Raw genomic sequence first — 14492 nt, 5'->3', positions numbered from 1 at the left:
TGTGAATAGCTCATTAACTTTATTTCCCTCTTTGTTTTCAAGGAAACTTTAGAGCCACTGTTTGCTAGCCCCTTGTCTGAGCAAACCTCAGTGCCTCTCCTCTTTGCTTGTACAGCCAGTGCCAAAACAGTAGTTGCCAATCCATTGTTACACCTCAGTAATCTAACACATGATATCCTACATGCCATAATAAGCTTTGAGTCACCACCCCATCCTGATCTCCAAAGCAACAAAGTAAGTATGCCTCGTTCCAAGCTTTTAATTCACCTGTACACTGTGATAAAACTAAAAGAAAACTTAAGACTTTAAAAGTGGAACTAGACATGGTGATTGCATTGCCTTGTTTCTGCTGATTCTGGTTACAAACAAGGCTTCTCTTCCTTGTTTTAATACCCGGGATACTTGAAGTTTGAAATCTTAGCTTGCTAGGTGTTTAGTCTTATATAACCACTTTAGTAGAATAAGAGTTACAAGCAACTCAGAAGACAAAGGAGTGATTGCTTTAATAGTCCATTAGCTAGAATGCTGCTTGTTTAAGATGGAAGCTTAGAGTTTGAGTATGGAAGTACAAACAAATCAGTAGTTTGCCTTGGTTCATGTTTAGGCAGTGCAGAGTTTACAGGCTGTGTGAGACACTTTGTCCCTGTCCTTTCTTCCAGATCATGTAATAGTATATTATAAATCAGTTTCATCAGACTTCCTTGTAGTGTTTGTTAAACATTTGGATTCACTTGAAACTTAGTGAATTAGTCTGTAAGCCTGAATCACAGGATTATGTATTTTCTTTTTGTTTGAAGATGTATTCACTTGGTAGAGCTTGCAAATGGCTGAAATGGCGCCATCTGGGTTAGGCACAAGCCAGGAGCTGGGAGCTTCATCTTGGTCTTCCATGCGGGTGGCAGGGGTCTGGGTGCTTGGCAGGGGGTGGATTGGAAGTGGAGCAGTTCAAACCAGCACCTGTGCTGGTGCTGCAGGCAGTGGCTTTACTGGCTGTGCCACAGTGTGAGCCACTGGTGCTTCAAAAGTGCTGATTATATTTTGTTTTGAAACAGTTTACACTTAAAATCTGTTCAAGTGCATTTGCCTGCCTTTTCCAGGTGTATGTGATGCACACGTTAGCAGCTTCACTTTCTGCTTGTATTTACCAGTGCCTTTGTGGAAGTCATAACTACAGGTAAATGTTTTTCTGAAACTTAAGAATGCTTGCAGTTTCTATTAAGGTTTCATATTTTATTGTTTTTTTCTTTAGAATGATACATAGTAATCTACTTTCAACAATGCAAAAAAGACAATGAATGAAGTCTTGAGTACTTTTTTTTTTCATCTTTGAAATTTCAGTTTATACCATAATGGAAAATGAATCCCAAGTAAACCCTTGCCCACTTAATTTAACAACCCATTACTCATTACTGCCCTAGGCAGACATTTTGGTGGTACTGAGATTTTTAGCATTAATAAGATAAATTGTCTGCTTTAAACAATGAACATAAGAGCTCATAAGTTATAGATTACATTTGTCGACAACACAAGAGAAGACTCAAATGATGACGTCTGTGACGTGCTAGACACCAAAGGGCCTAGGGCCACAGAGGGGAAGGAGCCTTGGGATGGAGAGAACTCTGAAGAGTTGGTGTTTGTGATTTTCTATCTGTGACGTACTTCTAGACTGTTTTTTAAGTATTTAAAATAATCTGACATAATTTCCAAATATTGTTTCATCTGTCTTCTATTTCCTTTTCTGTTAACACAGATATTGAACGTTAGAATTCATCATTTTATTCATTTATTGTTTGTTTGTTAGTACTTTTGTCTTTCTGTTTCATTTCCAGAGAAATCTTAGTTACATTTTTGAGACATTGACTCATATTCAGCATTGCCTTGTCTCCTGTTTAGCCAGATTCTATTTTTTCAATTTTAAGAGCACTTATTTATTTTTAAACTCTTTTTAAAAATTATTTATTTATTTTTATTTCTATCTTTATTGCAAAGTCAGAAATACAGAGAGGAGGAGAGACAAGAGAGGAAGATCTTCTATCCAACGATTCAGTCCCCAAGCAGTCATAAACCAGAGCTGAAGCAGTTCGAAGCCAGGAGTCTAGACCCTATTCCAAGTGTTCCATGCAGGTGCAGGGTCCCAAGGCTGTGAGCCATCCTTGACTGCGTTCCCAGCCCACAAGCAGGGAGCTGGATGGGAAGGGTGTCTTCCAGAATTAGAACCAGTGCCCATATGGGATCCTGGCACATGGAAGGCAAGGACTTTAGCCACTAGGATACTGTGCCAGGCCCTATAACCTACTTTTATTTTTCTTTCTGTTCTGGCAATTCTGCTTCCTTTGGTGAAATCTTAAATGGCACCAGCCTTTCTTGGTGTTGATTTTTGATTTTCAGTTCATTTCTACTTTGGAATTCTCCATAAGTAGTGTCACTTGTCACTCTGATTATGTGTACATTCCAAAAGTAACTTGAGCTTAATTTTCTTATTATATTTTTGACAATCTTTACATAATTAGGGTAAAAAGATTCAAGGGCTACAAGAAAGTGGGTAAAACTATTATTTGAGCTTAATTTTTTGACCTTACTCTTTTGACAGTTCACATTCTTGCTTTTGAGTGAGACTGTTTCTAGATTGTGTTTGTTTCCTATCATTCTGTAGGTTTATGACACAAGAGGGAAACTTTGTGTTGCTGCTTTCCTGTCTTGTTCTGGAAAGTAAAGCAAGAAAAACAGCTCACGAATGCATGAAAATATTAGTGACCAATGAGGTTAGCCAGTTAGAGCAGATTTAAACCAATACATTTCTACATAGTACATTATCTTCATTTGCTTAATGTATCATATAGGAATGTCTTAAGAATTTCACAAAATATTTATACCATCTTGTCATAATTATTTTGTAGTTTATATTTCACTACAAGTTAGTTGATTATGTGTTTACTTAATCTTAGCTTGAAGTATCATTTACTAGGGAAAGCTCATACTGAGTTTTAAATTTTATTGAAATACTCTTTTTATTTTGCCTTCATAGTACATTTATAGCTTCATTTTTAAGAACAATATGCTATAAATTTCATGAGGACAGTTTTTCATTATATACCTAGTTATGTGCTTGATGTAGAGTATGCTGACCATTGAAATAAAATTGAGGCACCAGTGGGATAGCTTAGTGGTTACAGTCCTCACTTCACAAGTGCCAGGGTTCCATGGGCACAGGTTCATATCCTGGCTGCTCCACTTCCCATCCAGCTCCCTGCTTGTGGCCTGGGAAAGCAGTGGAGGACGGCCCAAAGCCTTGGGACCCTGCACCTGCTTCGGAGACCTGGAAGAAGCTCCTGGCTCCTGGCTTTGGATCAGCTCAGCTGTGGCCTTTGTGGTCAATTGGGGAGTAAACCAATAGCCAGATGATCTTTCTGTATCTCTTTCACTCTGTGTATCTGCCTTTCCAGTAAATAATAATAATGATAGTGTAAATCTTTTCATTCGAATGGTAGGCATTCAAGGAGCGTGCACTGATTGAGATGCCCTTGTCCCATTTCAGAGTCCATGTGTTCAGTGCCTACCTCTGCTTTCTGGCTTCTGCTGCTTGCTGGTGTAGAGCAGCAGCGTTGCTGGCTCCACTGTCTAGGATCTGTCTCTATTTCTCTCTCTCTGCATCTCAAATAAATAATAAAAATGTGAATAAAGTAAAATGGATTCTAAATGTGTTTGAGTCAAGCAGTTTTGTTACAAAGCCTAGTATGTAAGCCTGCTAGGTTTTTTTGCCCAGTGATTCAGAGTTCTCATTTGTGCTTATTCTTGGTCCTTTAGTAAATTAGTATTAAAACCTTTATGTGGTTTGGTTTAGAATATGTGTTTGCTTTAGTGCTGCAGTCGACTCTATAGTATGCTACATTAAATGTAATGACAGTAATCAGGAAAACTTGTATTTAGCTTGGGAATATTAATAAATGAAATTCATCATAGGTTTAAGTAGTGTTGTTATTTTTTCTCCTTTAGTTCATTCCAAACAAATCAGTTTACTGGGATGGTATACCAGGGAATACTGCTTCCTCATCGACATTCTTTGAAAACTGGAAGCTTAGATGAAGCCATAACTCCCAATACATCACCAGCTCAATGGCCAGGTATAAATAATTTTTTGGTATTACTGAAAATCATAGATGAGTGAAAATCGCATTCGATTTGGTTTTGCTATGTGATAATCATTGTTCAATGTAACTGGAATTGATTCCAGTTCATCACCATTTGATTACAAATTATGCAGTCATTTATAACATTAGTACCCCCCAGATAATTACGCTACAGTAACCCAGACCTTTTGTGCCATTTAATAAAGAATTTTGCTAGACATAAGTAGAAAAGTATTGGTGTCATTCCGGTTTTATCTGTGAAATCTTGCCATATTGTGTATTGTCAGTATTTCTTTAAAATTGCTGAAAAATCATGCATTAATTGTAATAGTCCAATCATCTACAGACTTAGGGAGAAAGTGTTTAATCCTGATGCAGTGTAGTTTTCTCCAAAATCAGAATAACTTTAAAACTTAGAAAGCAAGTAGTTAACTTTCAGGAACTGATGTCAGTGCAGCTGTGTTGCCTCTTGGTTCCAGGAATAACTTGTCTAGTTCGGCTTTTGAATTCTTCGGGTGAGGAAGCCCAGTCGGGGCTTACGGTGTTACTCTGTGAGATTCTCACTGCCGTGTACCTGAGTCTCTTCCTCCACGGCCTGGCCACTCACGCCAGTAATGAACTGTTCCGCATCGTGGCCCATCCTCTAAATGAGAAAATGTGGTCCGCTGTGTTTGGTGGTGGTGCACACGTTCCTGACAAAGAGCGGACAGACTCACAAGCTTTACCTGGTGAGTTTCTCATTTTTTCCTTGATTTTATTAAGGTTTCAGGTATATTATTTGCCAGACTGCCAAATGTAATTACATTTCAGTTTAGTCACAGTAGTAAGTTCTTGTTGCAGATCATTTTTTAAAGGCAAGGTCAAATAATTCTTTGGTAAAAATGGAGATTGTGTTCCGTTTTCAGTTTATAAGGCATTCCTTGTCTAGTGACTAGAATTAGCTAATGTAATTCTGTTAAATCTTACATTGATTTTTTTTTTGATAGAAGTACACTGTAATACTGGTTTTTCTCTGTCCCAAACACAGACTCTCTCTTCTTTCTTTGGCAGGAAGGCACTTTGCTATGCCTAGTCCTCACCAGGTAGTGGTATTCTCCATGGAACGTGTGGGCTTTTCCAAAGCTCTTTCAGCCATCAGTTCTCATAGCCCTACCAGTCTTGCAGGCAAGATCCTAGCTTTAGAAATAGGCTTTTACCATTCAGCTTGCATTGTGTGGTTTTGGAGGGGTTGGGGTCAAGTGGGCCGGTTTTATTTTGTTTGCTGTTTGAATAGAATTGACAATTTCCCTTTAGTCAAGCTGATTTTATTTAATTTAAAACTGATTAGCACTTTTAAAAAGCCATTATATTTTGCTGCTTTTAAATTCTTTGTTTCTAAGCATCTCCTATACATTGCATTTTAATATTTTTAAGCATAAAGAACTAAAACAGTACCAGTGCTGCTTATAGTAAGTCATCTGGTATGGAAAAACATACCAGATGGGGCTGCTGTATGATGTGCATCCTGGCACCTTTGGATTTCTAAGTGTTCGTAAATCTAGAAAAGTAAATATTTTAAGTAACTTTAGCTCTTCTCTGGTTTGAGCACAGTAGTGATTTTATGTACCAATTAAAACAGCAAACTTTCTTGACCTGAAAATAATTTTCATGGCACCATCCCTTTTGTGTTTTCATGATTAGCCCAAGCATGATTATCTGGTTTTCCAATTCTGCATATTACTGAAGTAGATGTTGGAAGTCACGTGTAGTGCCTGAAAACCTGTTTGTCTATACTTATTTTGAAACAGAAATGGTTTTCAAAAAACAAACATTCTGCTCATGAGAAGGACTCTAGCGTGATTGTTTATCTCTTTATGAATCCTCCCATCTGTATTTCACATGGACGTGATTTTAGGTTTGCATTTCTCTGTGTTTAAAGGCAAGGCAAGTGGGAGAGGGTGGATGAGCATATGAAAGGAAAAGGAAAAACTGAATTTGGCTTCATTATTTTGGGAAGAAATTATTACCAAGATTTACATTTTGAATGATAAATAGTATTTTTTAAATGAAGATATATTATTAAGAAAGCTTAAGAAGTTACCTTGTTCAAACATTGAAATTATTAACAGTAGTGTTATACTTCCCCAAAGTAGCTTCCACGAAGCCATAACCATGGAAGATTATACAACAAAAATCCAGTGCCCTGCATACCATTTCTTCCTTTTGTTACCCAAGACTTACTTTCTAATTCAAGTCACTTTTCTCTTCCTGTGGTCCCTGCCCTGCTACCTGATGGGCGTGGCCTAAAGCTTACCTCCCTCTGGCCTGAGGCACACCTACCAGGCCTGTACAAGGAGTGTGACCTCCAACTTGGCTGGAAGGTTAGGGGGAATACAGGTGGCACGTGACCTCTGACATGGTGGGGGTTCTGCTGGAAGATGCCCTCCTGTCTTCCCCTTGCTGAACCTTTTTAACTCTGGGATCTGTACTGAGTAAACGGACATTCTCAGCAGCTTGTCTCTGGTGGTTCTTATGGCCAGAGATCATCGTCTCCCCCTCCGTGATCTCAGGGCTAGATGTCAGGGCCTTAACCCCGAGATCTTCCAACAGGAAATCAACTGGCACACAACTCAGTCCTTTAATGTTTCAGAGATGCAGTAAGGGAAAGCTTGATCTTTCTCTGTAAAGGCTTTATATATGATTTAGGCCTTCCAGACCCTAGTGTCTTACAACTTCAGTTCTTCCCTTGTAGCACAACAGCAGCCATAGGCAATGTGTAAACAAATTTGTGTGCCTAGGCGCTCATGAAATGTTATTTACAAAAATAGTTGATAATTTACTCGCTGCCGAAGTGGAAGCAGTGTGTCACTGGTCCTTTTTGGATAGAATATTTGCCTTCCCTGTAAAAGAAATTCTGGTTTGAAGAAGACTACAGTCACTCTTTTTGAACCTAGATATCAAATTGAATCTTCCTCTAGTATGTGTCCTGACAACACAGCAGTACTTGTGGAATAAAGGGAGTTGGAAGTGGTGGGGCACAGCATGGCGGCATAGAAGGATCTGTGGCCCGTTGGTGTCTGGCTGTTTCACTTCTGCTCCAGGTCCCAGCCAATGACCCAACTCCTTGGATCCCTGCACCTTCGACAGAGACTCAGAAGAAGTTCCTGCTCCCAGATTCCCCCTACCCAGCTCTGGCTGTGGTGCTCTTTGGGGAGTGTACCAGAGATGGAAAATCAGTCTTTCTCATCTCCAAGTAAAAATAAATTTTGAAAAATCAATTACTTTTGAAATAAAATAACATGAATTAACATAACAGTATAAAATAACAAATGGCACCAGAAGGATAGTTTAAAATCTTCCTCACTATGACCCTTAACTCTTTGAGCTGCTATAAATTATTAAATATGCAAGTAACTGTTAGAGCCTTTTCTGAAACAGCATGCTATCTTGCCTGACACCCATCTTCCTGTCACCCTTTGCTCACTGACCCTGCTCACTGGTTTTTCTCTGTGGTTTCTGACCATCATTTTAAATTTATTTCTTTTTGTCTTTTCCTCCTCACTAGCTTTCAGTTTGAAATTCAGATTTATTATATACCAAGTGCATCTTTATTAAAATAGTATTTTAACTCTCGTGAAATTCTTTTCTTTTTAACTGTGCTTTTCTTTGTTTTATTTTTCCTTAAATTTAGAAAGAGATTTAATTTCCTGTGAAATTTTCAGTGGATTACACACTTTTGATATCTGAATTCAGGCAAAAACATTCAAAATATAAGGAAAATACGGATCATAAATCATCATTATGTATTAAGTAAATACTTGGTAAATGAATTTTGGCTCCGTTTGTTATGTGTTCTAAAAATCATTTGATAAACCTTAATGTTATTAATGTGAGATGTGCGGAATGAATGAATTTTATCTGAGGACTATCCAGACATCTTTTTTTTTAAGATTTATTTAATTTTTATTGGAAGATCATATATACAGAGAGGAAGATCTTTCGTCCAATGACTCACTCCCCAAGTGGCTGCAGTTGCCAGAGCTGAGCTGAGCTGAGCTGAAACCAGGAGCCAGGAGCCTCTTCTAGGACTCCCATATGGGTGTAGGGTCTCAAGGCTTTGGGCCTTCTTCTAGTGCTTTCCCAGGCCACAGTCAGGGAGCTGAATGGGAAGTGGGGCCGCCAGGACCAGCACCTGCATCCAAATGGGATCCCAGCATATGCAAGGCAAGGGCTCTAGCCACCATGCTACCATGCCGGGCACTTATCCAAACCTCTTTTAAAAATGATAAAATACTTACTAATTGTTCATAAATTCCCAGTTAGAACTCTTTCTGATGAGCACAGATGTGTAAAATCTGCATTCATCCTTGCTTACCCATTCAGATTTTAAAATGTTGTATATAGAAAAAACCCATCATATAAACCATTTTGCAAGTACCATCATAAACTATCCTACCATTTGGTGAGACCCAAATAAACACAAGTAAATGACTTAAAGTGATCTCCAGCTATGGCTCCAACCTCTTGAATTAGGGCACGGTAGCCAAATAAGAACAGTTGCAACAGCAACAGAAACCGTGAACATGTTATTTGTCAGTTGGCAATACAGGAGGAATATAGTCATTACATACAGTCATTAAATAATGAAGGAATACATTAAATAATGTATTAATATGTGTATTAATAGGTAATTATGACACAAATTAAGACATTACGATGCATTAATGTGTATTAATAATAATGAAGGGATTCATTAAATAATGAATTGAATAATGAGGAATACAGTCATTAAATAATGAAGCCAAGCACGTGCTGGCTGCACAGCTAATCTAGTTAAAAAGAAACTGGGAGAGTTGGACATTAGTAGTGAGGGCAGTGGGGAGGATCAGAAAGGACGGTGAAGCAGGTCTGCTGAAACAGAAAGAGGGCAAGGATCGGCAGTGGCGACCTTCCCTTTCAGGAAAGTTCTGAGATCTCAGTGTGAGGCAGTGTTGGGTTGTTGGGAAGCACACCGCCTGCAAGGGCGCAGAGGAGCCGCAGGTGTGGGTGAGCAGCCCTGCCAGGGTGGCTCCCTGCAGGAGGCACACTGCCTGCAAGGGCACAGGAGGACCCGCAGGTGTGGGTGAGCAGCCCTGCCAGGGTGGCTCCCTGCAGGAGGCACACCGCCTGCAAGGGCGCAGGAGGAGCCGCAGGTGTGGGTGAGCAGCCCTGCCAGGGTGGCTCCCTGCAGGAAGTTCTCAGGTCCCTTAAACTGCTAGTCAGGATGTGTTGCTGACTGGGTAAACTAATTGTGGCAGATCTTTATTCTAGTTGAGCTAGATCCAATCAAAATTGCCATGTAAAACATTTTTAGCTTTGAAATTAAGATGCTCTCAACACCTCTATTCTGAAAGATACTTAGAGTTGTTTGGGACTCTGAGAATTTACTAGCTGTGATTTATTATTCTGTATAAAAGTTAACTTTAGTTTTCTTTACACAAATAGTCTTGTGAACTGAATTATATTTTTCTCCGCATTTGTTATCTATCTAATCTATCATTTATCTTAGTGACATATTACTTAAATATATTTAACCTTGGTAATTGGAGACAATGAGGTGATTTTTATTAGACAGTGTGGAAGATCAGAATACTTAACAAATTTTTAAATCTTAATCTACCTAACATTAGTGTATCTAAGTAATTAATTTTTTTATCTTATTTAGTTTTGTGAGTCCTATAATATGTAAATGAAGATTTTGATTTTCTGATTAAGCAAAACTATAGTGCAGGAGTATGTGCATGAATTTTCTTACGATTAATTTTAATGGAGAATCAGTTAAGTAATTGCAGTTTCTAAAAGATTATTCTTCTGCTGACATTTAGAAATCCATGCTTTTGCTTTTAACTACGTATTTTAAGACAAAATAAAGTACTTTTAAGAATTTTTATTGTGATAATATTTTCAATCATAAGAATTTTGCAGTTTCTGTATTAATTTACAGTAATGATTTTTTATGTCTTCTAATTGAGGTATGAAATATAAAATGAATCTTTGTGATAAGCATGCCATTTCTTTATTATGATGCTGTTAGTAATACTCTGGATATATTAAAGTACATGTTGGGCATTTTATTATTATTGTTAAGTATAGATTAGGAAATTAGATATTTTGTGTTTCCTGTAAACTTGCATAAAAATAAGTTTCTTTTTAGCTGTGTGGTGATTATCACATCATTGCTATTGTTTCTTTAGCAAAATAGCAAAAATTCTTTACCAGGAAAGGTAAGAGTTGAACCTTTTTAAAATGGATAACAGAGCCAATGATTTAGAATGAGTGAATACGCCAAAGATTTGTAATAGGTGATGAGTTATAGAACTTTTCCCTAGAAAGAAATGCTTTGTTGTCACATAATACACATTTTAAAGTTTAAAATTTTTTTTTTGGTAAATAAGTGTGGATGAGAAATGCTCATATACTAGAGTAGGGAAAACTTAGAAACATGTTTTTAAAGCCTTCCAAGAAATGCACATGTGTAAATCTTTACATATCATTTCCTTTTCATCTCACTGCTGCAGTGTGATGACAGGAAGAAAGCTTTGCAAGGAATGAAGCTTCTCTGTGACCTGGACTGCCAGGCTGTGTTAGCCTAGCTGAGGCTTGGCGTGCGTCTGTCTCTGGCGCTGTCTCCAATGCAGCAGAAAGGCGCGAGTTTATTCCACCCATTCCAACAGTTTTTATTATGGCCAAAAAATGTTAACAGTTATAGTGTTAACTGTTTCTACATGTGCAGTTCAATAGTGTTAATTAAATTTACATTGTTGTGTAACATATCTCCAGAACTTCTTTATCTTGGAAAACTGAAATGCATTGTTTCATGGGACAGTCTTCCTGCATTCCATGACAGCTGCCGTCCTACTTCCCCGCCCCCGAAATGTGCCTACTTAATATACTTCCTATAGGTGGAATTACATGGTGTTTGTCTTGTGACTGTTATTTTACTTAACATAATGTCTCTAAGGTTCATCTTTATCATCTTTATCACAGTAAAATAAAGCCTTTTTAATATTGTTTATATGAACTCCATTCAAGTCTTCAATAAATGGGTTTGAGTTTGAACTGAAATCTAGACGGAGCCCTGTTGTGCCGTTCAGTGGATTCAGCAGTGACTCACACTCTTAGGCAGGGATGCTGATTTTGTAACTCCATTCTCAAAACGTGGTTGTACAAACACGATTTTCTTCCGCTCTCCCTCCCCACTTCATCTCCACCTGCCCTATGGTTGTTCCCTTCTCTTTACATTCCCTGTTCTCCCTGTTCTCAACCCTTTCATATCTTCTCCCCTTTTCTTGCTGATTAGTAAATCAAGTATAAACTAGAATATTCCTTCCTTATTCCAGCAGAATGATCACGGACCGCCTTCCTCTGTAGTTTGATAGCAAATCATTACATCAGTACATTGTTGTGAGTCTTTATGGAGCACGTGCAAGGTCGTGTGTGAGATCATTAATCATCCTGGAAGGATCTGGAGGGTCAAACTGTGTGAAAACAAATAGCATCTTGTCAGATTTCTTTCTTTGTCGTTGCTGCTCTTTTTTCTGGATTAAGAAATACTTTCAATCAATTGCTTCTTTAACCTTTTCCTTTTTGGACAATCTGAATTTTACTTGTAAGTCACATTTCACTTATTACTGTGAGGGTTTGATTCATAGGTAATTGGTGTCCACATGTTTTTGCACTTCTCACCCTTTTTACCAAAAGTACGCTGCAGATAAAGTAAAGTGAATGCATACCTCTTAGGAGACTAAAAGATGAGACTCCTTTAACTTACTGAAAGCAAGAAATAGGTTTAAAACCTTGTGCTGAGTTTACACGAGATTCATCCTCTCCTTACGTATGATTCTTCCAACATTAATAAGCATATTTTCCATCAGTTAATTAATTTAACATTTCCCCTCTTCTCACAATTTTGGGCTAAGCATGAAGGTCTAAGAAGCTAGACCTCAGGAAGTGTGGTGTGCCCCCTGCGCACTGCAGAGTAGCCTGGTGGGCCAGGAAGCTATGTATGAGAGGAGCTCCTTCTGCTAGTTACTGCAAGTTCAGGTTTAAAACAAACAATGTTTCCAACCCATTCACAATATAAATTTCAGTGTCTGAGTTAAATGATAATCTGAAAAGAAGCATAAATGCTTAGTGTGCGCACCATCAGAAAATATCTTACTCTTCTTACGTTTTAATTTTAATCACAGTAACAGGTGTAGATGGTGACAAATCCAGAAGTATGGAAGAATTTCAAAAACTGCTGTTCTGCGTTTGCTGTTTCTTAGATTCACTCTCAGCCATGACTGCTGGGTGGAGTTCTCTGGGGTTACTTTTCCAGTTGTGAGAAGACGCCAGTGTCTGTCTCACTGGGAGTGAGGAGGAGACTCCTCAGGGCAGAAGGAAATATTTACACATTCAGTTTGACATGGGTGCTTTGGGAACGTGCTTCCCATGAGTCAGAGCAGTCAGGAAACTTAATTTTTCAGTTTATATCAGGATTTTATTCTCCTGTTTTTCCACATGTGAATGCCTTGATTTCTCTTTAGTTTTAGATTGTGTTGATATGTACAAATGTATTGGAAACCTGAGTTCTGAATGTTAAGAAGAAAGAAAAGGGATCACATTTAATATGACAGTTTCTTTTAAAATCATTTGAAAAAATAGTCATGAAACTTTTTGGTTATATCTTGGAATACTAATATTTTATCCATCCTTGCTTTTGTCTTCATTATCAAAATTACTTTTAACGCAACTTGATTGTAACTTGATATAACGCATGTGCATGCTGGGTTTGCATGCTGCATTGCCTCATACATAAAACAAAATTGTGTTATAGAGCAAATATTTGTATCCCTTTGAAAGGTAAGCAAAATCTCCTTGGGATCACTGGATGAGAAGGTGTAATTAATGGTAGGATTGTTAGGGTCCTATATTCTTAAGCAAAATAGAACAAGTCAGAAATTTCCTACCATGTTCCCAGCTGAATTTTTGTGTGATTTACAGGTAAATATTATATCTTCTTGTGTTGTAGCTACAACAGGTAAGTCAGTACTCATGAGTGAGTGACAGTTTGCTTAAAAGCCAAGGTTGCAATCAAAGTGATTTTTGACGCCTTTTCCTTATGTGTTTTCTTACTTGCTCTATTGCTTTACAATTATCATCCCCCCGCCAAGTATATATGTTTCTAGTTAACATAGTGTCATATAAAGAAAAGTGAAATAAGTGCAGTGAAAATGTTTGCCAAAGTAACGCTTTACTTTCTTTTTATTAGTTTCTTCACTAGTTGAAGAAGGAGAAAAACAGAACAAACGTTTTAGGCCATCAAAAATGTCTTGCAGAGAATCTGCCCCACTGACCTCTTCCTCGCCTCCAGTGAGCCAGGAGTCACTGCTGGTCAGAGAGAAGTTCATCCCTCCTGAGCTCAGCATCTGGGACTACTTCATTGCCAAGGTGACAGGCAGTGTGGGTGCGGCCGTGTGTGATTGCTGGCTGTTGCTGGGGTCGGGGCAGTGAGCCAGCACATGGCATGTTCATCTCTGAATCAATCTCTCTCTCTCTCTCTCCCCCTCTTTTTCTACTCTCCTCCTCCACCCCTCCCCCATCTTCCAAATAAATGATTTTTAAAAATTAAAACATTTAAAAATTTTATAGTATAGTTATTTTTTCAAAAATATAAATCTTAGTACTTGTTCCCTACCTTAAACTCACTCATGACATTTTCCATGGAGTATTAGAATCATATTGGAACTGTTATCTGCTATTCTCCTGAACTTTTTTTTTTAGCTTTGTCTTAATAAGCTTATGCCAAACCACTATTTTGCATACCAAGTTCTTTCCCGTATTAAAGCCATTTTTATGCCCTTTTTATTGCCTAAAATATTTTCCCCCTTTCTTTTTTTTTTTCTTTCTTTCTTTCTTTTTTTTTTTTTTTTAAGATTTTTTCTTCTTGTTGTTGGAAAGGCAGATAGACAGAGAGGAATATTCCCCGTCTGATGATTCACTCCCCAAGTGGCTGCAACTGCCGGAGCTGAGCTGTTCCGAAGCCAGGAGCCAGGAGCTTCTTCTGGTTCTCCTATATGGGTGCAGGGTCCCAAGGCTTTGGGCCGTCCTCGACTGCCTTCCCAGGCCACAAACAGGGAGCTGGATGGGAAGCAGGGCTGCCCGGGATCAGAACTGGTGCCCAATTGGGTGGGATCCCAGCATGTGCAAGGTGAGGACTGCAGGCACCATCCTGCCGTGATGGGCCCTTCTCTCTTGTTTTGTGACTATTCATCTTTGTCATTTAGTATGTAGCATTTGTGCTCCCTTTTGTTTTTAATCATGTATTATTAAAGATTGCTTCCATACTAATTAAGTTCCCAAATG

At 38.3% G+C, this 14492-nt stretch overlaps 1 protein-coding gene across 6 annotated transcripts in view; it reads left to right on the top strand.

Moving 5' to 3' along the window:
• DMXL1 (Dmx like 1) overlaps positions 1-14492 on the top strand; it is a 108024-nt gene that overhangs the window by 64116 nt on the left and 29416 nt on the right. For 4 of the 6 annotated variants that reach the window (XM_040996597.1, XM_040996676.1, XM_040996399.1 and 1 more), the window contains 5 exons: positions 43-234; positions 1098-1174; positions 3994-4121; positions 4607-4855; positions 13399-13577. In XM_040996597.1, the coding sequence (XP_040852531.1) occupies positions 43-234; positions 1098-1174; positions 3994-4121; positions 4607-4855; positions 13399-13577 (825 nt within the window). The remainder of the gene's footprint in view (positions 1-42; positions 235-1097; positions 1175-3993; positions 4122-4606; positions 4856-13398; positions 13578-14492) is intronic. The other 2 variants (XM_040996465.1, XM_040996527.1) reach the window with 2 other exon arrangements.

The sequence above is a fragment of the Ochotona curzoniae genome, unplaced genomic scaffold (genome assembly GCF_017591425.1).
Source record: "Ochotona curzoniae isolate NIBS_2020 unplaced genomic scaffold, NIBS_Ocur_1.0 contig_1, whole genome shotgun sequence".
Classification (NCBI taxonomy): Eukaryota; Metazoa; Chordata; class Mammalia; order Lagomorpha; family Ochotonidae; genus Ochotona; species Ochotona curzoniae.
The sequence above is the reverse complement of the archived record's forward strand: the minus strand, read 5'-3'. Positions and strand labels throughout refer to the sequence as shown.